The 24,622-nt window shown below is 36.9% G+C and overlaps 1 protein-coding gene across 1 annotated transcript in view; it reads right to left on the bottom strand.

Annotated features, from left to right (window-relative positions):
• The window catches only part of LOC103508650 (cytochrome P450 4e3-like), a 29,747-nt gene extending 5,404 nt beyond the window's left edge, over nucleotides 1–24,343 (bottom strand). The window contains exons 1-2 of the mRNA XM_026823128.1: nucleotides 23,990–24,343; nucleotides 4,340–4,591 (exon numbers count right to left, since the gene is read on the bottom strand). Coding sequence (XP_026678929.1) covers nucleotides 4,340–4,591; nucleotides 23,990–24,343 — 606 coding nt within the window. The remainder of the gene's footprint in view (nucleotides 1–4,339; nucleotides 4,592–23,989) is intronic.
• Nucleotides 24,344–24,622: the final 279 nt, after the last annotated feature.

Raw genomic sequence — 24,622 nt, 5'->3', positions numbered from 1 at the left:
GGAAAGTTCCTTTTTGCCCCGGACGGTTATAATGTGTTCATTTCTGTCACAAACTCATTTCTGTCCTACATTCTCACACGCCCTGTTTTCTTTATCCCCTGTTTCTAAAAATATCTCTGATTTTCCTTGAACACGCCCCTGTGTATATAATGTTCAATTCGAGACAGGTAATTTGGTAGAAAAAGATTAACTAGGTTCGATAAATATCTAACTTATGGACTTGGGAAATTATCAAACCCATAAGGCGCCTGCACTGCACTCTGCTTACTCTGATTTTTGGGTATTGCTATTTCTGTGGTTGTCTGTGGTTTTTCTGTGTTTTACTCGTATAATGTCTTCCTCTCTGGAGGTCTGATAGGAGTGTAGGAGGTCTTTCAATTGTGCCTAAAGTCTCTGTTCATAAATCTAAGATATTACCTTTAACAGCTAATTTCCTGATTGGAAAATTTCCTGTAGGTACTGTGGGTTTCTGAGAGACAAGTAAGGTCAATACCTAGATTTCCAGCCAGTTTCTTCTCCCTGAACGATATACAACTTGATATTCAGTAGGTAACCATCTATTAACATCAGGTAGGTACTATTCAGTAACTACCAACATCCTTTCACTTTTCCACTATCTAGAATTCTTTCTTCACCAGGAAAATATGTGGGTTTCTGAGAGACAAGTAAGGTCAATACCTAGATTTCCAGCCAGTTTCTTCTCCCTGAACGATATACAACTTGATATTCAGTAACCATCTATTAACATCAGGTAGGTACTATTCAGTAACTACCAACATCCTTTCACTTTTCCACCATCTAGAATTCTTTCTTCACCAGGAAAATACAAAATCCTGGAAAAGAGGAAAACGATATACAACTTGATATTCAGTAACCATCTATTAACATCAGGTAGGTACTATTCAGTAACTACCAACATCCTTTCACTTTTCCACTATCTGGAGTTCTTTCTTCACCAGGAAAATGCAAAATCCTGGAAAAGAGGAAGCTACGAGCGTTTAATGTTCGAGGGAACTTTCATGTTGCCTATGTAAATTGATAAGCTCCATTATTGTTATCTTCATTGCTGGGGTAAATATTATGATCAGAAGGGCGGAAAATATCTAGGAGAGCAAATATGTTTACGGTTTCATCATTGAATTTAGCGAGGGTAAATATTATGATCAGAAGGGCGGAAAATATCTAGGAGAGCAAATATGTTTACGGTTTCATCATTGAATTTAGCGAGAAAAAAAAAGGAGAGAAAAAAAGATAGGAATGGAAAAATCAGCACATGAAAAAATTTGCTTACAGGGTGGATTTTTACGAGGAGAATGTTTCAAAGTTGAAAGCTCGTTGCCGAAATTAGAATAGGTGACTCGGTATCTAGGTATCTATCAAAAGGTGCCTGCAAACTGTAGTTTGGCAGAATCATCAAATTGGGAGAAAAGAACCTATAACCTTTCATAATAACCACCTAGATTACGGTAGCTGGGAGCCTTAAGTATCAACTGCTATAAAAATTGACAACTCTTCATTTTCTGTTTCATAATCCACCATGAACTCACATTAAAAGCTTCCATTATACTGATATTTACATACAAATTACCACTTGCATGTTTTATACTATGAACTAACTCGAGTCCTAATTGATGCTATAGGTATAACATTATGTCTTTATATTCTTATGAATTACCGCTGGTATACTTACCATCATGGGATTCATGGGGTGATGTAGGATATAGGACTTATTTACACCACCCTTAATAATATAGCCGCATGATTCATGATGACATTTATTAGTATCCTTGTTATGTATCCTATATGTAATAATGGTTTTAATAAAATGTTACTCTGTATAATACCACTACCATAAAACTCAGGATTGATTTCAGACAGAAAACTATTGAAGCCGTCAAAGCTCAGGATAAGTTTGATTTACACAAGTATTATGTAGATTAAAAGCATTCGAATCTTGACAGGATTAGCAGTTCATCATAATATTACTGACGCGAAAGGTAATGCAATAAATGAGAAAAACAGCAGCAGGCATACGAAGTCTGAAAATAGAAGAAAAGTAGATAAATGAATAAAGTAATGATATATTATGTTCTTGCATTTGAAAGTGAAAATATATTGAAAATGATATGAAAATTGGTGGATATCCAATTTGATGTAGGTACCTACATACCTTTTCAGCTCCTAGTTGATCACATTTTTATGTACCCAGTATCTTCTCTTTAGGTTCCTTGCTCTTTTTCTTCAACTCTGTTGACCATGTTTAGGAAGCTAATTCACGTACATAGGCTTACTTTATACGTACAGCGTACTCTTAATTTTGGACAACCTCGCCCCCCTTTTGTATTTTAAATCGGATTGTTCGTAGGTTGACTCTCTTCTTCTTCAAACTGTCCGACTTACAGTTTAGAAGTTGCGGGTTCGATACTCCCCTGTGTCAACAAATTTCCCTTTTATTACATATTTTTCTTCTATTTCTTTTCAAATACCTACGTATTCTGCAAATGTAATAGAAAGTCGTGTGATGTTCACACCAGATTTTTTTCAACTCTGTTAAGCATGTTTAGGAAGCTTACTTTATACGTACTCTTCATTTTGGACAACCTCGCCCCCCTTTTGTATTTTAAATTGGATTGTTCGCAGGTTGACTCTCTTCTTTTCTATTTGACAAAGCAAGAGCCATTTCTCATTTCCAACCGAGCAATGTGCTACTGTACAAGAAAACCTCTCCAAATCTCTCCTTGGATCCTAAAAAATCATTATTTTAAATCAAATCAATATCTAATAAGAAAAAAAGGAAGAAAATTGATTGAAGACAACATCATAAAGCTTCCACCTTCCAGCGTTTTCAGCTCCTAGTTGATCACATTTTTATGTACCCAGAATCTTCTCTTTAGGTTCCATGCTCTTTTTCTTCAACTCTGTTAAGCATGTTTAGGAAGCTCATTCACGTACATAGGCTTACTTTATACGTACTCTTCATTTTGGACAACCTCGCCCCCCTATTGTATTTTAAATTGGATTGTTCGTATTTTTTGCTAGAAATATGATTTCCGACTTTTCTAATGTCCCTGCCTTTTTTTATTTATGCTATCTGTATAATATATTTCATTTTTTTTCTACATTTTCAACAACTGCTATCGTTTTTTCTCCCGATTTTTTATAATATTAAAATGTTTCAAAAGGAATCATATTCATCATTGTGATTTATGGTCTGGTCATTGATTTTGATCTATGTCGTTGATCTGTTTTACCTCCATCTTTATTTACGGTTTCAATGCCCGCAGTAAAGGTACCTACAAACAACAATGTTCGTTAAAATGTTTCAAAAGGAATCATATTCATCATTGTGATTTATGGTCTGGTCATTGATTTTGATCTATGTCGTTGATCTGTTTTACCTCAATCTTTATTTACGGTTTCAATGCCCGCAGTAAAGGTACAAACAACAATGTTCGCCACATTGAAAGCTCTGTGAGGATGGATACCTAGATGTATTTTTATTTAAATTCTCTCTATTTTAGAACGAGAAAATGAATATATTTTCCTTCGTTGGCATCCATGGACATGTAATATCTATCATGTATCATGTATTAGTGTTATCTATCCATCCGGAAAGTGGATTTCATAATGTAGAGCTAGATATTTCCTGCAAAAGGTGCATCTAGTCTGTTCTATGTATGAATATTCAAGTAGGCACTTATCTACCACAGAAGTTTTTGGTGCAGGGGATGTGTTATCTACTTGAAATGTAACCTAAACTCATCACTTTCAATCCATCTGAAACATTCAAACCCTGTACGAACGTAAAGGATAATGACGATAGGTTTTATTAATGCATTCATAGAAAAGAGAACGATAATTACAGAGTTACGCTAGAAAATTACATAGGAGAGCCAGAGAGAACCTTGTAATTTTAACAAGTAAACTTGGAGCCATGTTTTTTCAGACGACTTTAATTTGAAACGTTGTTCTAAACTCTCCACTATATTATCATCATCATTAGCGAGCACTTTAATTTACGCCCTGGGGTTGAGGACATGGAGGGAAACGTTGTTCTAAACTCTCCACTATATTATCATCATCATTAGCGAGCACTTTAATTTACGCCCTGGGGTTGAGGACATGGAGGTATAAACGTTGTTCTAAACTCTCCACTATATTATCATCATCATTAGCGAGCACTTTAATTTACGCCCTGGGGTTGAGGACATGGAGGTATATAATCATCTTTCCGTACACACTCTGATATTGAAAGGTTATTATCGTATTGAGAGGTGGATGAGAGATCTGGAAGTGAAGTAATTATTCAATTAGATTGAAATCGTCGATAATTTGATACTCTGGATGTTTTAGAAGTGTGTTTATTTGTTGGCCGATGGCAAGCATTAGGATGATCATCATGTCCAGAGTTACTGATTTCATTAGGTGGTTCAGCAAGTCCTATCTGCACTGAATCAATAGCTTTGCACTGAAAATTATTATACATCATCAATAACAACTGGCAAGCATTAGGATGATCATCATGTCCAGAGTTACTGATTTCATTAGGTGGTTCAGCAAGTCCTATCTGCACTGAATCAATAGCTTCGCACTGAAAGTTATTATACATCATCAATAACAATCAGTCTTTAACTGAGCTTTTCCAAACAGCCATATGCTTCAAATTTCATAGAGCTTCCTACAAAATCCTTCCTACAAAAGTAACATCCAATATTAAAACAAACAGTTTTAACCAATAAGTTCTCTTTAATTTGGAACATGCAACCTTTGGATATACCGAAAATCTGTATAATTCTGTACACATTTAACACCAAAAGAAACACACCTTCTTAATTACCTAACGTACCTACTTGTAGACCTGTCAGTCTCTCACAATTAGCCCGGAGATAATACTCTATGGTGTCAGAATTTTTATTAATGAAGAGCACACCAGCAGTGTGCAGTATGTTTCTTTTTATTTTGTTTTTATTTCGGTGATTGATTGTTTTTGGTACTCGACATTTTGATGGACAAGTTGACGTTTTGGCGGCTCTCAGTTGAAATATTCAGGTGTTCTATACAGAGTTACTCCGTTCGAAGTTAATTATGAGGTAAGATATTTTCCAAGCCTGCACATAATGGCAGTGACTAAAAGTGAACGAGTGTGTCTATCTACCTTTTCTTCATTTGATTGCTCTCGCTATGAACTCGAGTCTCAAAACAAGTACCCATCAGCCATCAGCAGAACAGGACTTGACTTATGAAGTTGATTTTGACATGCGCTTCACAATTGCATTGACACACGTCACTCAATACATCAACGTCAAGGAGTTCAGTTAATTTATTTGGCTGATTTGTGCCATGACTCCATGACAGGACTCTGAGTTGTGATTAGCTTTGCTTCGATGTCTTTGAGACCTGGCTACATACCGACATCAGCATCAGCATTGGACTTCAGTACAGCATTCAATTCAGATCTCCTCATCATTATAAATTATAATTCCAGCATTGGGTTTTTTTCTTCCTTTGTTATGATGATGCGATTTTTTGTTTCAGCGTTTTTTCATACATCTATTTTGAATTATTCACAAATACCTAAATTCTGTTGTTTTGGAAATACCTACTTCCATGCATGTTTTAAATTGTTTCGGTAGTTTTGTTACATTCTTGATGTTCTCTTGTTCAGCAATCACCGGCGAAGTAACTGAATAGTTCTTTTGTCATAGTGGTAGGAAGCTCACAATTTCATATCCCGTGAATCCAGACCATACCACGCCGTGCCGGTGGGGAAGACATAACATTATGCACAGCTCTGAGCTGGTGCGATGCTATATTATTTTTTATGTTCGCATAATACACTGGATAATGGTGGGGTAGCCTAAGTCACAACAACGCTACCATAAAAATAAAATGCTTTTTACTGTTTGTAGCTACAAATAAACTCGCATGTAAATTATGTTTATAGCGGCAGATATATTCTAATGAGGCTGTAAATAAGGAGTGTGAATACTATCGACCTTGCAGGGGTGTCGGATGACAATGCCAGAAATTCTAGCACTAGTTGACAAGCATAAAGGCAAAATTATAGACAGATTCTATAGCATTATTATAGAACCTGATTACACATAATCAACAAGTAGTTGCCATTTTCCCCGAAGGATGTCCATTATGTCTTGAATTTAAATAGTCGAGTCAAGTGCTGTAAAGTGTCATGATTTCATCCCATAAAATATTCACAGTTTCGCTAAGAAGTGTTTTCATCAATATGAACGTTTTGGACAAGTCCGTCAGTAAATCAGTTTTTATCAATTCGTTAGCACCAACTTTTTACGAGTATAAGGCAAAAATCAAGGTGGTTTGTGGAAGAATGGTTTCGCTTTGGTTCATCTGTTAGCAGTCTGCTCTGCGGTATGTGTGGTATTGTGGTTACTTCGCCGACACCTGCTAATTCTCTCAACACGGTAATATTCCACATGCAAGCTAATATTAACACTTTATTCTCACTGAGCTTTGGTTGTCTTGAGCCTACTGCAAAAGTATTGCTCACCTCAGACTTCTCAGAGCTTCACGCTCACAGTTACATGGAAAATGTGAAAGTTGCATCCCCCAACGTAAGGGGATATGCCAAAGCACTAAATAATGACATCGGCAGAACTTGTTTGACGCCAATGAAGTTCACAGCAGCAAGTTATTGAGGTGCAAAAACGCCCGGTTTTGTTCCCTGTGAGCCGTGAGTTGGGATAAGACTGGAAATACCTAAAACAAGAGACTAATTTGGACTGTCATGTTGAGTTAGTAATGTGAACCTGACTTTAAGTTATGCAAATTAATGCTACACCGCACCCAAGAAAAAAAAAAAAAAAAAAAAAAAAAAAAAACAATGCTACAAAAATAAAACAATGCCATTATAAGTTTCAGGTTTCTCTTGTACTTCCAGCTCTTTTAGATTTATTTATTGTTCTTATTGGTCATCAAGGATACAGGGTTAGCTATGCGTCCTCATACAAAACACATTTCTACCACTCCCTAGAAGCAGAATGAGTTTTAGGAGAAATGAGATTTGGGATTTGATGTTCTTACATTGAAATTCTTAAGCAGATACAGCAAATAAATCTTAATTTTAAGGGTCCTTCAAATTCTTAACCTCACAAATGAGTTTTAGGAGAAATGAGATTTGGGATTTGATGTTCTTACATTGAAATTCTTAAGCAGATACAGCAAATAAATCTTAATTTTAAGAGTCCTTCAAATTCTTAACCTCACATTTTAAAGCATTTCAGACGGTATACCTACCATATGCAAATACATTTCATTTCTGTTATTACGCTAAATTAAAAAAGAGGGAAGATTTCGTTGTGCAGAGGTTGAACATCACTTTGCTTCTTGGAAAATTTGTGAGAATAGTCAATATTGAATTTTGCCAGTGGTTGTTTGATTTTAATGACGATGCGATGGTTTGAGGAAATGAGGGTAATTACGAGAAGTCCATTCTGCATTTTATGCTTTACATTACATGTACTATACCCCACCTTTTTTTGCTTCTTCCTCTTCCCGCTCATCAATTTTATTGTCTTTCTCAGGTTGCGTGCATCCAGAAATGGCCAAAAGTATCAAGTCCTTCCTATAGTAGCCGAACCGGAAAACTTGCTGGGAGCAAAATATTTCTTTTTTTGTGAGAACAAAACTGGCATTTCTGCGTCTTTGGAATTGTCATTTCTACGGCCAAAATTTCGCGACTAATTTTTGACATACCGCCCTCAACAGCCGTGTTTACGGTCAATATCGTACGCGGGAAAACAATAGAGGGAGAAAAATGGGATTTTTTTTCCCTCTTTGGATTTTCGTTAAAGCTCTTCTTTTTCCCCTTCCTTATAGATACTAATGCTCTATTGTCTCGTAGAGCGAGTTTAAATTTTAATGGAAGAGGAATGAGACTAGAGATTCTTGGATTTGAGTGGTTGCTCTTTCTCTATTTTTGACATCTCTGGTCTCTTTTTTCCCTATTCTGTTAATAAATCCCTTTGGTGTCTTGATCAGCACCGTTTTACAATAAATTAGGTGTTGCTCGTATTTTGTTGGACTGGTTAGACATATTTTTTAATCAAGCTGCCACAGAAAAAGGGGAAAACACTCCCCATAATGTTTTATTTTCGATCCAGCCAAATTCTTACACATGACGTCGAATTGTTTCATTTGGGTTTCGCGATCGTAGAATAGATTCTCGTTGAATGTGTTGTTGAGGAGGTAGAGTGTCAGGAAGATATTCTTTACGGGTGATGTCACGTTCATGGTTTTGGAAGTATCTTTCACCAATAACTAATATTACAACTTTTACTCTTTCGATTTATTACGAAATAAAATTTTTGGTAAAACACCGGATACTCAAAATAGTCAAAATCAAGTTGGAATTTTCGAAATGTTATCGAGGAACCATGATTTCTCGGCCTACAATAATTAACTGTCGATTTGGAAGATTCTGATCCAGAGTAGATACCTAGGATGATACCTATTTACATATAGCAAGATCATCTCAAGACCATCAATGTTGAAAACACTAGGGTACAACGACACTTTCAATCAACACAACAAAGAAAATATAAATATATATTTATGTACCTTATAAATGAAATTACAATAGGTGGAAAAGTACAAAGAAATATCTCCAAAGCACCCGTACTTTTCAAGTGTAAGTAATTAATATAATTATTGTAATATGAGTTAAAAAGATTTATTGTTATCTAAATTTTTATACAGGGTGATCCTGATATCAACAGTTCAAGGTCATGGAACTTCACGGTAGTACTTACGTACAGACCATGGGCCAAAAGTCACTTTTTTGACATCAGGGGGTCCCAAAACGGATATTTCCAACCATTTCCCGATTTTGAAAATTTGGACCGCTTGCAATACTTTCATTACTAGTATAGCTCGCTATACTGTAGTAATAGAAAGTAAAAAGACATAAAAAAGTAACAAACTCTGTCTACCCAGTAGCCAAGACATTTCTTGCCTTCTGTTGTAGGTATCTACCTCCCTGTCTCTCTTTCTCTCACCCCTACAAACTTGTATCTTCTGTCTCCATTCATTTGTATTTGTAGAGTGCAGAGGCAGACTAATTAGAGGAAAATTAATTAAAAAAATCATAAAATATTTTGTGTTTTTGTTCTCTGCTTCTTTATTTTCTTTTCTTTCTTTTCTCCTTCTTGTTTTAGAGAAGAAACAAGCTGGGTCCGTCCCTCCGTGAATTTTTTAGCCCGTAGTCTATTCGATCGTGATGAGAGAAAATCAGTACCTACCTAATTTGTTCAATATTCAGTTCCATAAAATATTTTGTGTTTTTGTTCTCTGCTTCTTTATTTTCTTTTCTTTCTTTTCTCCTTCTTGTTTTAGAGAAGAAACAAGCTGGGCCCGTCCCTCCGGGAATTTTTTAGCCCGTAGTCTATTCGATCGTGATTAGAGAAAATCAGTACCTATGTACCTACCTAATTTGTTTAATAGATATTCAGTTTATTATTATTCTTGATTTGATTTTTTGATTTTACTTTCATGTAATGATTTAAAATCAAGACTAGAGGTCGTTCTCCCTTTATTCCCAATATAATGTTTAAGTCACCCATCCATTTATTGGCCTTTCTCGGCGTAGCTTAACACAGGTGACGCTAAAACCTGTCTTTAATTATCGACTGAAGTGTTATCTAAAACTTTCTTGCTTTCAGTTCATAGGTTGTCGCGACAAATTTCAAGATCAGAGCTCATTTGTGTGAGAAAATATGAAAAGAATTCTCAAAAAACCAGTTTTTTTTTTAAGGCTTTATGGTTTTTTGGACAAAATTTGCACCACCACTTTCGTGTTCCTGATAAAAAGACCTTTAATTTGATATATAGGTCGAACAGGTTTGGATAAGTCCTTCAATGGGGAGAGGCAGAGTGACAGACGACACCGAAGCGAATTCAATATAGTCCGTCCACTATGCCTTTTATTATTACTACCTATTTTATTATTACTACCTAGTAATTTAATCAAGACTAGAGCCCGTTCTCCCTTTATTCCCAATATAATGTTTAAGTCACCCATCCATTTATTGGCCTTTCTCGACGTAGCTTAACACAGGTGACGCTAAAACCTGTCTTAAATTATCGACTGAAGTGTTATCTAAAACTTTCTTGCTTTCAGTTCATAGGTTGTCGCGACAAATTTCAAGATCAGAGCTCATTTGTGTGAGAAAATATGAAAAAAATCCTAAAAAAAAAACAGTTTTTTTTTAAGGCTTTATGGTTTTCTGGACAAAATTTGCACCACCATTTTCGTGTTCCTGATAAAAAGACCTTTAATTTGATATATAGGTCGACCAGGTTTGGATAAGTCCTTCAATGGGGAGAGACAGAGTGACAGACGACACCGAAGCGAATAAAATAGTCCGTCCACTATACCTTTTATTATTACTATTGTAATTTATTAAAGGAAGGACGGACTAAAAAGTACAAATTATTTACCCTAGAGAAATGTTTAAGGAATGAATTTTTAATATAATAATGATTTAGAAAAATCTCAAGAATGCATTTTTTTTATCAGTTGTACCTAGGTACTCCATTTTTACTCGAGCTGAATTTTTTCCTCGTGTCTCGTAGAGCGAGTTTAAATTTTAATGGAAGAGGAATGAGACTAGAGATTCTTGGATTTGAGTGGTTGCTCTTTCTCTATTTTTGTCATCTCTGGTCTCTCCCTATTCTGTTAATAAATCCCTTTGGTGTCTTGATCAGCACCATTTTACAATAAATTAGGTGTTGCTCGTATTTTATTAGACTGGTTAGACATATTTTTTAATCAAGCTGCCACAGAAAAGGGGGAAAACACTCCCCATAATGTTTTATTTTCGATCCAGCCACATTCTTACACATAATATACTTACTTATTCGTAGGGACAAAAGTTAAAGTCAAGACAAGTGATAAAATGTGATAATAACTCCGCCCCTGTTGAAAATCGGATCTGTCCAGATAGCTTTTTCTGGTAGCCCTTTAGGTCCTGCATCAACCCTCAAGCGTTGTATAGTCGTTCGCGGGACACCCTGTATACTTACTTATTCGTAGGGACAAAAGTTAAAGTCAAGACAAGTGATATAATGTGATCTTGTGACGACATTTGTGTGATATTTCTCACATTCATACACACATCTCTCTCTATCCTTTGCTGAAATTTTCATACTGCTCAGTGAGATCTCACAGAAAATTCTTCGTTTTCCTTTTTTTTTCTTTTTTTTTTTCAAAATGGTTACCCATTTTCCTCCTGGGACATTTTCATCACAATCCGTTTTACTTACATATTATGTGCAATATTTATGTACGTGTACATAATATGAGGGAACAAGCTGGGCCCGTCCCTCCGGGAATTTTTTAGCCCGTAGTTTATTCGATCGTGGTTAAAGAATACCTATGTTGTATGTACCTACTTAATTTGTTAATTATTCAGTTTATTATTATTGATTTCATTTTTGATTTTAGTTTCATGTAATGATTTAAAATCAAGACTAAAGCCCGTTCCCCCCTAATTCCTTTTAATATTTCCTAATAACTACCAATATAATGTTTAAGTCACCCATCCATTTATTGGCCTTGCTCGGCGTAGCTCAACATAGGCGACGCTAAAAGCGGTCTTAAATTATCGACTAAAGTGTTTCCTAAAACTTTCTCGCTTTGAGTTCATAGGTTATCGCGACAAATTTCAAGATCAGAGCTCATTTGTGTGAGAAAATGTGAAAAAATACATCCCAAAAAACAGTTAAATTTGGTTTTTTGACTTTTTGGTTTTCTGGACAAAATTTGCACCCAACACACTTTCGTGTCCTGGTAAAAGACCTTTAATTTTGGATATATGGCGGACCAGGTTTGGATAAGTCCTTCTAGTGGGACAGACAGAGACACAGACAGACAAAGCCCGAGCGAAATACAAGTAGCCCCGTCTACTATACATTTTTTTATTACTATCGTAATAATAAAGGAAGGACGGGCCTAAAAATATATTTCCGAAGTTTGGGTCCCCATTACTGGGTTGAATGTTCGCCTCCGCTCTTCCCTATTCATCTGTTTCTCCCTCCTCCTCCGCTCTCCCTGCTTCTGCCTTTTCCTATTTACCCAACTTTCTATTTTCTCTCTCCCTTTTTTTCTCCTCTCTTTTCTTTCCTCTTCTTTCCTATTCTCTCTTCCGGTCCCCTAGCTCTTCAAGCCATCAAAAGCTAATATAATTTCTTTTATATTCCTGTTACAGTATGTATTTCCAAGCCATTGGATCTACCCTAGCTTTTATTCTCTTCTCGCACATTTCCAAGATTCTCCAGGTAAGGTTTCATATTCTTCTTACTCCGGCAATCCGGAAATCGGGATCTCTCCTCCTCTTCTGATCTTGTCGACCGATAGCGTGGAAGTGAAAAAAGTCAACTAAATAGATCGATTAATTATGCACCCCTCCGCCCTCCATCTTTTTTTTTTTTTTTTTTTTTTTTTTGTTTTTTCAGTCAACGACTGTATATAGAAACACTCTCCCAAAGTTTAATGACTTGTTTGTTATCTCAAGCAGGTTGATAAGCAATGAGTGATAATTGCTCTGATGATAAAGGGGGGGGGAGAGAAAAGGAGGGATCAGAAAAAAAAGGAGGGAGAAAAAGAGAGAGTCGAGAGATTAAACGTGAAAAACGACTGTAAAGAGAAGATCCATTGGAGAGAGAGAGAAAGAAAGAGAGAAAGAGAGAGATAGGGGAGAGAGAGAGTTCGAAACGGTGACTTTTACAAAGAAAAAAAATATTCCTGGAAAACAGAGGGAGACAGAAAGGAGGAAGAAGGGGGAAAAAGGGTATACTGTTATTTTTTTTAAATTTAAAAAAAAAAAAAAAAAAAAAATGTAAACTTGTATTAAAATCTCATTAAAAATAATTACTAAGAAAAAACAGTGAAAGAAGAACAAGTCAAAGAAGAGAGATATAGAGAAAGAAAGAAAGAGAGAGAGAGAGAGAGAGAGAGAGAGAGAGAGAGAGAGAGAGAGAGAGAGAGAGAGAGAGAGAGAGAGAGAGAGGGGAGAGGGAGAGAAATAATGGCAACGGAAGTATACCCATACTCTCTTCTTTCTATCTCTTTCCTTTTTCTTACTCCCCCCCTCTCTCTCTCTTCTCCTTCTCTTCCTCCATTTCCCCTTGATATTCATTTTCTGACTTCTCGCATCTCCCTTCTTTCTCATGCCTACGCAATATCGCTATAGACCTACACTCTTCCTGTCTCCCTTTGTTCCACCTTTTCATCATCCCCTCCTCTTTCGCTTCTCACCCCTCCTTTTTTTCCCTCCTCTTTTTCCTTTTCATCCTCTTTCCTGTCTTTCCTCTGCCCCCTCCCACCTTTCTTCTCTGCCAGCAGTATCATAATCAGGGCGACTTTTTCGAAAAATGTTAAAAAGTACAGATGACTGCTCAGATTTTAAGATTTTTTTCTTCTGTTTCGTAGCAAAAGTTTCTTCAAGAGAGTGTGAGAGAGTGACTGAGGAGGGAAGGAGAAAAAGTTCTAACCAGAAAGCAGAAGAGAGGAAGAAAGAATAGTGAGACAGTGAGAGGGGTTAGGGGGAGAGATTGAGTAAGAAAAGAGAAGCAGTAAGAAAGGAAGGGAGAAAGAGAAATGTAGAGATGAGTGAAAGACAAAGAAAAAAGAGAGTGATATTAATTGTAGAAATAGAGAATCCGTATAAGAAGAGAGAAGAAAAAGGAGGGGTAGTGAAAATTTCCATTGGTTTTTGAAACCCACGTCTAATATTTGCCCTAGCCTAGAAAATGAAATCCCCTTCAGACGCTATTCCCGAAAAATGGGAGCAGCAAGAAAGAGAGGAGGGAGGGAGAGAGAGGGGGAGAGAGAGAGAGGTAAGGTTCAAGTCTGCTTTTAATCCTGGTGAATAAATGATTAAAAATGCCGCCATATTCAAGTTGAAGGAAAACAGTTCTAATTATTTAAAGGCTCACAGTCTATCTTTTTCACTCCTCCTCCTCCTCCTCCTCTCCCTTCTCTCTTTCCATGTCTTCCCCCTTTGCAACTCTTTCTTTCTCTTTTCCTCTTGCTTTTCTTCTAATCTCCCTCCATCAAACTTCCTTTCTATCATTCTAACTCATTTATATTTGGAGAGGGGATGTTCGACATCTCCACTAATATTGGGAGAATTGTAATTGTGAAATTTCCACTAATATTGGGATAATTGTAATTTTGGCATTTCCACTAATATTGGGAGAATTGAAATTGTGGCATCTCCACTAATATTGGGATAATTGTAATTGTGACATTTCCACTAATATTGGGATAATTGTAATTCTGGCATCTCCACTAATATTGGGATAATTGTAACTGTGGCATCTCCACTAATATTGGCCGAATTGTAATTGTGACATTTCCACTAATATTGGGATAATTGTAATTCTGGCATCTCCACTAATATTGGGATAATTGTAACTGTGGCATCTCCACTAATATTGGGAGAATTGTAATTCTGACATCTCCGCTAATATTGGGATAATTGTAATTTTGACATCTCCACTAATACTCCAGTATTACCTATATCGCCATGCTCTATTTCTTCTTCTTTCTCCTCCCCTTCCTCCTCCTTCTTCCTTTTCCTTCTTCTCCTCTTTTTTTCTTTCAACTGACAATATGTTCATATTTATGTTTTTGTTTATATGTCTCTGTATTTTTCTACATATAGGTTGGTAAATGGTGTGTGTACTTTTTTTTCATCATCCAATATCGTGTTGATATTGTGTGTTTTGTAACCACTTGTATAGAGAAGCGTCTGAAAGCGTTTCAAGCTGAATAGACACACGGCTAGAATAGAATAGAATTGGCTAGGATATTGCTCGATAGAAAGTTGAAAACTTCGCCCCATAACAATAACCGTTTTATGCTGCAACTTTGCACATAGCAGTTTTCTCCTCTACAGCTCTGCAATGTATGGTGCAGCGCTCTACACAATATCACAATATTCCTACACACTATAACCTGAATACATTGATGTAACGGCTTGTGTATGTGAATAGATCACAGGCAACGAGGCGATCTTTAAAAAGTTCCGACACTAAATTTGAGAAACATTTCCAGTAAAACCAACCTAAACCCTGCTTCTCCATGGAGGAGCCCTGAAGAAGCTGTAGTATTCCTCGGCCTTGACACAGTTTTATGGACGTGGTAGTCGAAAACGTTAACAACAATAAGACAACAACAATTCCCATGACCTATAGTGAATTCCATTCGAGGAGCCCTGATAATACACACGTTAGTATTGTTAGTGGAGATGTCAATACTACCATTCATCTTATTCTAGTGACGTCTCTGAAATTAGTGAAGATGATAAAACCAAATAATCTGGATGATGATGCTGATGAGAATGTTTACCACCCAAAAACTTTTGTTTGAATTAAAATTATTTATCCTCAAAAGCTTTGCCGAGAAAATTTGCTCTCATTTGCATCTAATACGAGCACAAGATATTAAGGAGCGCGGTAGCGCTCCGCCCCGCCAAGTCAAGAAAGTTTGACCGCGCTACTAGAGATATTATACACGATATACATATAGCTATAACTGTATAGACTGTGTACATGTTTCGTTTAGCCTACGGATGAGAGGTTGTTCGTTGGGTGGGTAGACTGGTATGTATGTAGGTACTAAGGCTAACCTAATTATATTTCAGACATTTTCATTGTAAATAGGAGGAGGCTCTATGTTCTTTTGGTAGATTGTTATCTACATCTGACTTTTGCTCTTGTCGGTCTGTCTATTAGATTACTTTAAAGCATTTCAGACGGTATACCTACCATATGCAAATACATTTCATTTCTGTTATTACGCTAAATTAAAAAAGAGGGAAGATTTCGCTGTGCAGAGGTTGAACATCACTTTGCTTCTTGGAAAATTTGTGACAATAGTCACAAATTTTCATCCAGGGTGCATCCAGAAATGGCCAAAAGTATCAAGTCCTTCCTATAGTAGCCGAACCGGAAAACTTGCTGGGAGCAAAATATTTCTTTTTTTTTTGTGAGAACAAAACTGGCATTTCTGCGTCTTTGGAATTGTCATTTCTAAGGCCAAAATTTCGCGACTAATTTTTGACATTCCGCCCTCAACAGCCGTGTTTACGGTCAATATCGTACGCGGGAAAACAATAGAGGGAGAAAAATGGGATTTTTTTTTCCTCTTTGGATTTTCGTTAAAGCTCTTCTTTTTCCCCTTCCTTATAGATACTAATGCTCTCAAATTTACACATTTTCCAAGCAATAGGTTTTTGAAGCATTTAAACTTTCAAGTATTCACAGGATAATGTGATGAGTTCTGCGCTAAATCGCTATTGGCGGCGCGTGAATTGAGATGCATTTCTTGTTATTAAACTCTCAGATTTTGATATGGTCGTTTATATTAACATCGCTGGTGTTTGGTTTAGATAAAATCCGCCCCGGGCGGGAATCGAACCCGTGGCCTAGCGCTTACAAGGCAGACGCACTACCAACTAAGCTAACTAGGCTGGCCTCCTCCATTCTTAAAATCCTCTGATTGATAAACTTATGCTCGTCAGGAATCGAACCCAAACCTCCTTAATGCTGGTATACCCATAGCCAATATACCTATAGGTAGGTACCTACATTACTCGTAATATGTAGATGTTTCAATATATCTACCTATACCTACATAAAATACGTATACCTACAAACCTACATATTGTGTTGTTCGGTATACTTCATGGTTTTACAACAATGAATCGAATTAGTCTTGACATTTCACACGACTGCCTCTATTCACATTCTGCATGCTGACTGCGACACAATATCATGTCATTTATAAACACCGTCTTCCTTCTCCTCCTCCTCCTCTTCCTCCTCCACCTCCTCCTCCTCCACCTCCTCCTCTTCCACCTCCTCCTCCTCCTGCTTCTCCTCTTCTTCCTCCTCCACCTCCTCCTCCTCCTCCTCTACCTCCTCTACCTCCACCTCCTCCTCATCCATCTTCTCCTCCTCTTCTCCTTCTCCACTTCATGTAGCCAATGGAAAAGCAGAATTTTGAATTTGGACGAATCATATTGAAATATGGAATTGTAAATACTTTTCCATACTTTGGTGATTTAGGATTTTAGGGCACAGTTGTTTAAGAACTCAGGTGTATTGATGTGTATTTTGATGCGGTCAATTGGAGATGGGCGGGACATGGTAATATGAAGCCGGTTGATGAAATGGAGTAGACTGGTTTATCAACAGAGATAACTTATCCGAAAGGTGTGTCCAGACAAAGTCGACGCCGTCGATCGAGACCGTACACTGCCTCGACAGCAGTCCAAATCTGAGGTCAAAACTCCGAAAAAATAACTGTAAAAGGTCGAAAATTCAATTTTTATTTTCCGTTCTAATGAAAGAGCTCAAATTTGTGTGACGTCAGACTTAACGCAGTTGTTTTTTTCGTCCGTTAGGTAGTGCCACTATGCAAGCGCGCTAGCGGAGGAGCAGAAAGAACTGCGCAGAAATTGTGCTTATTTATACTGCTCGCATAGGACTGAAAAGTCCCTTTGCTCCAGCAGTAGGCTACTACTATTATTGTGGTCAAATTCTCAAATATTATGTTTGAGGATAAAATTCCATACCTCGGCTGGGATTGAACCCACGCCCTCCTGTTTACCAGGCGAGCGCCTTACCTCTTCACCTCGTCGATCGACGGCGTCGACTATTTGTGGACACAGCTTTAGAAATAAAGGGGGTGTCATAATTTAACACCGAACAAAATAATATTGTCAACCTCCACAGAGGTGTGTGTATTTTCTCAGCTTATACTCTAAATGTGGATGAAAAAAAATTAAACCCCTTTTTTTCTCTATTTATTTAAATGGCTTTTTAAAACCCCTTGCTTGTTGGCCGTAGTCCAAAGCAGATTAATTTAAAGCATTTGTACTACAGTTTTATTTTGTTAAGCTCTAAGTATCAACATTAAGTCAGTATACTTGATGTACTTAGAGCTCACACTGTTCTGAGCTAGTATTCTGTGAGCTTATTGCCTTGTTTTATATCTTCTTCTATCCTGATATTATCTTCTTGGATTTAGCATGTTGGACGCCCATAGCCTGGTCATAAGTCAGTTTCCCTTTGGCTATTTGGTATCTGTCTCAAAGACTTTACCGGACAAGAGTGTACATTAACATCGGGTCTAGTCAGTGGGTATGCATACCTCTCGGGTACCGTGACATAAATCCCCCACTCTCCACCTATCAAAGGCTTTTGCTTTGGGGGTCTTTCCAAGGTCTTCTCACTCCTTCCTTTACGTAGGTAAGGTATTGCCTGTGGTCTTTATTTATTTATTATTATTATTGTTATTATTATTTCATCTGTAGGTAAATGGTTAAATGTGATGTTTGAGGATTTTAAAAATTGATTTGAGGATAGTTAAAGTGAAAAGCGCGGGGAATTGAGATTTTCTGTGTTGTCTTTTTGGTCTAAGTATCTATCACAGAGACATACCTATTATGTATTTTGTCGTCATACCTAATGTACACAAGTTTCCCGTTTCTTTAAGTTTCCCTACGGTTTCTCTCGTGCTAGTTAGGTACCTAAGGAAAAACGTTTTTTTGTAATTAAAAAAGTTTCCTAGCTTGGTGCACAAATGGAACTTGGTACAAAGCCTAAAGTACTGCAGCGACTATATACACGTATTTATGTCATCATAAAATGTAAAAACGCTTTCGTCGAAATGAAGTACCTAAAGTTAATATTAATTAACCGTTTTTCTAATAAACTGTTGTGTGCTAGCAACAACGAGCTAACAACTTCTTGTCGTTTTCTTCAACTTTGTGACATTTGTCAGGCACGAAGTCACGAATTTCGAGGGTACTGTGGAACGAGGGAAATGAAATGGTTGTGAGAGTAATCCTAGTGGGATGCCTTTCGCACTCAACCTTCGCTATTGATATAGTGTGAGGAAATTTGGACTAGTCTACTCCCTGTTTATAGTCCCCTAGCTAGACGCTGATCTACTCTCTGTTTATAGTCCCTCAGCCAGACTCAATATACCTACCTATACCTACATAAAATATGTACCTACCTACCTACAAACCTACATTATTGTGTTGTTCGGTATACTTCATGGTTTTACTACAATGAATCGAATTAGTCTTGACATTTCACACGACTGCCTCCATTCATATTCTGCATGCTGACTGCGACACAATATCATGTCATTTATAAACACCGTCTTCCTTCTCCTTCTCCTCCTCCTCCTCCTCCTCTTCTTCCTCCACCTCCTCCTCCACCTTCTCCTCCTCTTCTCCTTCTCCACTTCATTGTGGTGCCCATGTGACACACTTGACTTACTGACTGACTCACTGATTGAACTAATACACTGAATTACTGACTGACTTAAACCACTGACTTACTCGTACGGACTCACTGTCTACATATAGGTATCCATTGACTTACCCACTTGCTCATTGAAGTAATCCAATGAATTACTGACTTAATTCATAGACTTACTGACTGACTCATTTGTAAGTTAATGACTCTCTGATTTAATCCATTGACTTACTGACTGACTCATTGAACTAATCAATTGTCTCATAGACCGTGAGGGTCCTGAACTTTACCAACCAGTCTTCACCAACCCTACAGGGCCAGCTCCAGCTGAATACACCAATTACCGATGGATCACTGAAGTCAAACCCTGGTGGGTATCCGAATGCGTGACAATCTGGCCAACCGCATGCTGCCAGCTTTCCCAGACCTCATTCAAGCTGAGTGAAGTTACTTGAGGAAGAACCAATACCAACCGGCAACCCATGATGCCGTTTATTTCATTCCTTAATTCCCAGCCGTTTCTGAGATATAAGCGTGGTTCGCAAATCACGAACCACCCTGTATAATGGCTTTTTAATTTCCATCATCATTTGCTCTCAAATGATTCCTAGTACAGGATAGAATTCAGCACAAAGGAAACTGGAAAGGCAAAGAACGCATTGCAGTGCTTGAAAGGTCTTTCCACTGTTTTTTTCTATAATAATTCTGACACGTAAACGTTAGAGAAAAATTTCATCAACCCTTTGATATCAAATTATAGCTATTTAGTTTAATGCAAACCATTCACCATTCGTAGTAGGCAGGTATAGTAGAAATTTCATGTTTCATTTAGAGTAACTCTTATAGCGTGATACTGCAAGGAACTATATGCCAATCTCAAGAGATATAAAAAAAAAGAAAAAAAAAATGAAAATTAGATCATCACGATCGGTTTTGCCTTAACGGTATGTGGCGATGTGTGGAATCGCACCATTAGGCACAAGGAAATACATGATGGATGGCAAATACTAAAACGCGTGTATATTTGTGAAGAGTTAATGAAACAGACCGAGACTTCGACGGGTTAATCTCATTTTCCAGAGGTCAACACAAGGTACCTTACTACCTACTATACTACTTTATTGTTTTAATTAATTATGAAACAGAAAGTCCACGGTCCTCTATACGGCGAATAAAAAAAATACTATTAAATAAAATAAAAAAATACACAATACCTATTGACATTTTCTTTCGTCTCAGTTTCAAAACGAGATTTATTTTCGTTTCTCGTCCGCGTGCTATGCGAAAGCGTTCGACAAAGTTCAAAGTTCAGAGACGAAGCTCGTAAAGTACCTACCAAAGTATACCTTGTGGTGCCGAGAGAGAAAGAGGAGGAGGAGAAGGAAAAAGAGTGTGGGAGGGAGGGGGAGATAGAGAGATGAACAGAGAGCATGAGGGGGAGAGAACAAGAAGACGAAGAGAGGGACGGAAAGACGGAATGAGATAAAATGGGAAAGAAAGGAGAAGAGAGTGGAAAGGGAGGATATATAAGGAAGAAATAAAATAAGAAAGAAGACGAACAAGACGAAAAAGAATACGGAGGAGGGGAAGAGGAGGAGGAGAAGGAGGTATTGATGATGGAAAGAAATACTGAAAACACATTTCAAAAGCTATTATCAATAAACAAGTTCGATGCACATGTAATATCTTTCAATCTTTTTGAGTAGAAGAGCTTGTATAGACTTGACTTGAAATATAGGAAAGCTATAGGTACATGGTAAGCTAGATAACATAGATGTACAATATTACATACGAGTAGGTTGGTACCCATGTAACATACCTACGTCTACGTACAAGCTGAAATGCTGAATTTTTGTAAGTAACTGATGGAAAAACTGTCAGCCGAAAAAATACTGACTCTCATATCGGAGGGTTCGAATCCTGGCCAGGGATTAAATTTTCTACATTATATCTACCTACATTTGGTAAGTAGATACAATTTTTTTTTTAGTCTAGTTAGCGCGTCTGCCTTGTATTAAGCCCAGATCGGGGGTTCGATTCCGTCCCGGGGTGGATTTTATCCTGATGGGATAATGTCCGTTCTCTAAAGACCTTCGCAGTCATACAGTGATGTTAAATCTCCATCAAACAAAGAACATGCCCAAGTTGTATCCGTGTGTCGACCCAGTATATTCGATGAGTTGACCCAGTATATTCGACACACATACAATCTGTCTTGTATGTTTGTATGTTGAGAAAAGTATGTTAGGTACTTTTACAGTACCCATCATTGTTGTTAAGAAAGAAAGAAAAGTCCCTTGAAAAAACGTAATTAGAAGTAGGGAAATATTAGGGAAACAAAAGGAAACAAAAAAAAAAGAAAGAACTTTTGCTATCTCTCTTTCTTTTAGTGGAAATATATGAGGATCTCTTTCTTTCTCTAGCCTCCTCTCTCTCTCTTTCTTTCTCTCTCTCTCTCTCTCTCTCTTTCCCTCCCTCCCCTTGAAGTTCTCTCGCTAGCTCTCTCTCCCTCTTCCTTCTATTCTAGTTCTCTTATATCTCTCCATCTCTTTCGCTCTCGAAAAAATAAACTCATAAACAACTTGAAAGACCCAGCTAATAACCTAATAACATTTATTGAGTAAAGATTTTTAAATTGATTGTAAAAACTACGTTCCATGTATGCCATAAACATTTTCGTTTAGAGAAATCATTAAATTGATAATTGGGTGTTAAAAATTTATTTGCACGAAATATAAAAAGTTAACATTAATTTGCAAAATCATTAGTTGCTTAAAAAATAAACTCATAAACAACTTGAAAGACCCAGCTAATAACCTAATAACATTTATTGAGTAAAGATTTTTAAATTGATTGTAAAAAACTACGTTCCATGTATGCCATAAACATTTTCGTTTAGAGTTTGAGAAATCATTAAATTGATAATTGGGTGTTAAAAATTTATCTGCACGAAATATAAAAAAAGTTAACATTAATTTGCAAAATCATTAGTTGCTTTTAATAGATTATTCTGAGTGATAATAAATTAACCTTTTAAACATTTTTTTTATATCAATAATGAGAAGAAGCAGGCGAGAAGTTTGAGGACATTAGGGAGAGCAAGAGTGAAATAAATGATATTGGAGGCAAAACTTAATGACGGTGACAATAAACATGGATTTCATTTTTAAAAATGTTGTTAGAGAAGCGTCGGAAAGAGAAACTTGGTCCGAAATCGAACACTTTCAAAATACTACATGTTAGTATCTACAGAGTAGGTACCTACAGACTACAGAATATAGTAGATATAGATAATATTGGTTTCCTGAAAATGGCCTGACAGCAATTTTTAAAAATGTTGTTAGAGAAGCGTCGGAAAGAGAAACTTGGTCCGAAATCGAACACTTTCAAAATACTACATGTTAGTATCTACAGAGTAGGTACCTACAGACTACAGAATATAGTAGATATAGATAATATTGGTTTCCTGAAAATGGCCTGACAACAATTTATTAATAAAAGATGTTCTCAAAATATACAAACAATTGGAATTAGAACACATAAACTAGCCAAATTTTAATTAGATGTATGTTACTGTCTATCTTAAGGAAGTAAAGAATTAGTGAAGTAGGTAATTTGGAAATTCACGAGAGATCCATGGAAAAATACGACCTGACAGCAATTATTAATAAAAGATGTTCTCAAAATATACAAACAATTGAAATTAGAACACATAAACCAGCCAAATTTTAATTAGATGAATGTTACTGTCTATCTTAAGGAAGTAAAGAATTAGTGAAGTAGGTAATTTGGAAATTTACGAGAGATCCTTGGAAAAATACGACAGTAAGTTCTTTTCTCCCAAAGCATGATCACTAAGCAATCAGCAACTATTCAAATTTTTGGAAAAGCCTAGTCGATAATACCTATGTAGTTTCTTCGGTATTTTCAACAATATTCAAATGGGATTTTATAGCCTCATGTTGGCTGACAGCAATTATTAATAAAAGATGTTCTCAAAATATACAAACAATTGAAATTAGAACACATAAACCAGCCAAATTTTAATTAGATGTATGTCTTTGTTATGATGATGCGATTTTTTGTTTCAGCGTTTTTTCATACATCTATTTTGAATTATTCACAAATACCTAAATTCTGTTGTTTTAGAAATACCTACTTCCATGCATGTTTTAAATTGTTTCGGTAGTTTTGTTACATTCTTGATGTTCTCTTGTTCAGCAATCACCGGCGAAGTAACTGAATAGTTCTTTTGTCATAGTGGTAGCCTTATTTCCAGTTGGAAAGTCTTTTGGATTTCTTCATCATTAAGCAATTGTATATCTACATCATGTTTTTCGTCAGTTTTTCTTCTCCTCACACAGGATATTTTTTGTCTCATTTTGATCCCAACAAGGAAATGGTCGGATCCAACTTCAGCCCCTCTGTAACTTCGCACATCTTCTATGCAACTGCTGTGTCTCAGATCTACGAGCACATGGTCTATCTGGTTTGTAGTTTTTTTGTCCGGGGATGTCCATGTATGTTTATGTATGTTCTTGTGGGGGAAAGCCGTGCTCATTATTTTCAAGCTCTTTGCTGATGCAAAACTTGCCAGTCTAATCCCATTTTCGTTGGAGTTTTCGTGTAGGCTATGCGCCCCAATATGTGGTTTCAAGAAATCCTCTTTTCCCACCTTCGCATTGGCATCTCCAAGAAGGAGTTTAAAGTCATAGGATGGAAGCGAGTCTACTACTGCTTCGAGTTCTTCGTAAAAGTGGTCTTTCATTTCATCATCTGCTTCTTCAGTTGGCGCATGGAATGATACATAACTGACATTGCTGAATTTTGCTCTGATTCTTATTGCACATACCCTTTCATTCACAGGTTGAAAGCTCAAAACATTGCCTCTGATTTTATTTGAAACAGCAATGGCTACTCCGAAGATGTGCTTATCATTCTGATTCCCGCTATAAAAATAGGTGTAGTTCTTGTCTTTCTTTGTTCCTTGCCCAGGCCATCTAGTTTCTTGTAGGGCCACAATCTCCATTTTGTATTTAGACAGTTCTTCATCAATTATTCGGGTAGCTCCTGGTGCATTCAGTGATCTAACATTCCATGTACCGCATCTAAATCCGTTAATCCAAAATCGTTTGTCAGTAGTTGGTCCAGTAGGCGAATCCGAGTTAGACAGTCCATTTTGTTCCGAGGCTTCCTGTCGTTTCGTAACAGTTGACCCCGCGGGGCGTTTTACAGGATCGAGTAGTTAACCCAATGCCCAACCCCCAACCTGGAGGACCAGTCCATTGCAATCCAATGGCAGATGTGG

Source organism: Diaphorina citri, unplaced genomic scaffold, assembly GCF_000475195.1.
Source record: "Diaphorina citri unplaced genomic scaffold, Diaci psyllid genome assembly version 1.1 scaffold20, whole genome shotgun sequence".
Classification (NCBI taxonomy): domain Eukaryota; kingdom Metazoa; phylum Arthropoda; class Insecta; order Hemiptera; family Psyllidae; genus Diaphorina; species Diaphorina citri.
Note: the sequence above shows the minus strand (reverse complement) of the source record. Positions and strands in the feature narration are given on the sequence as shown.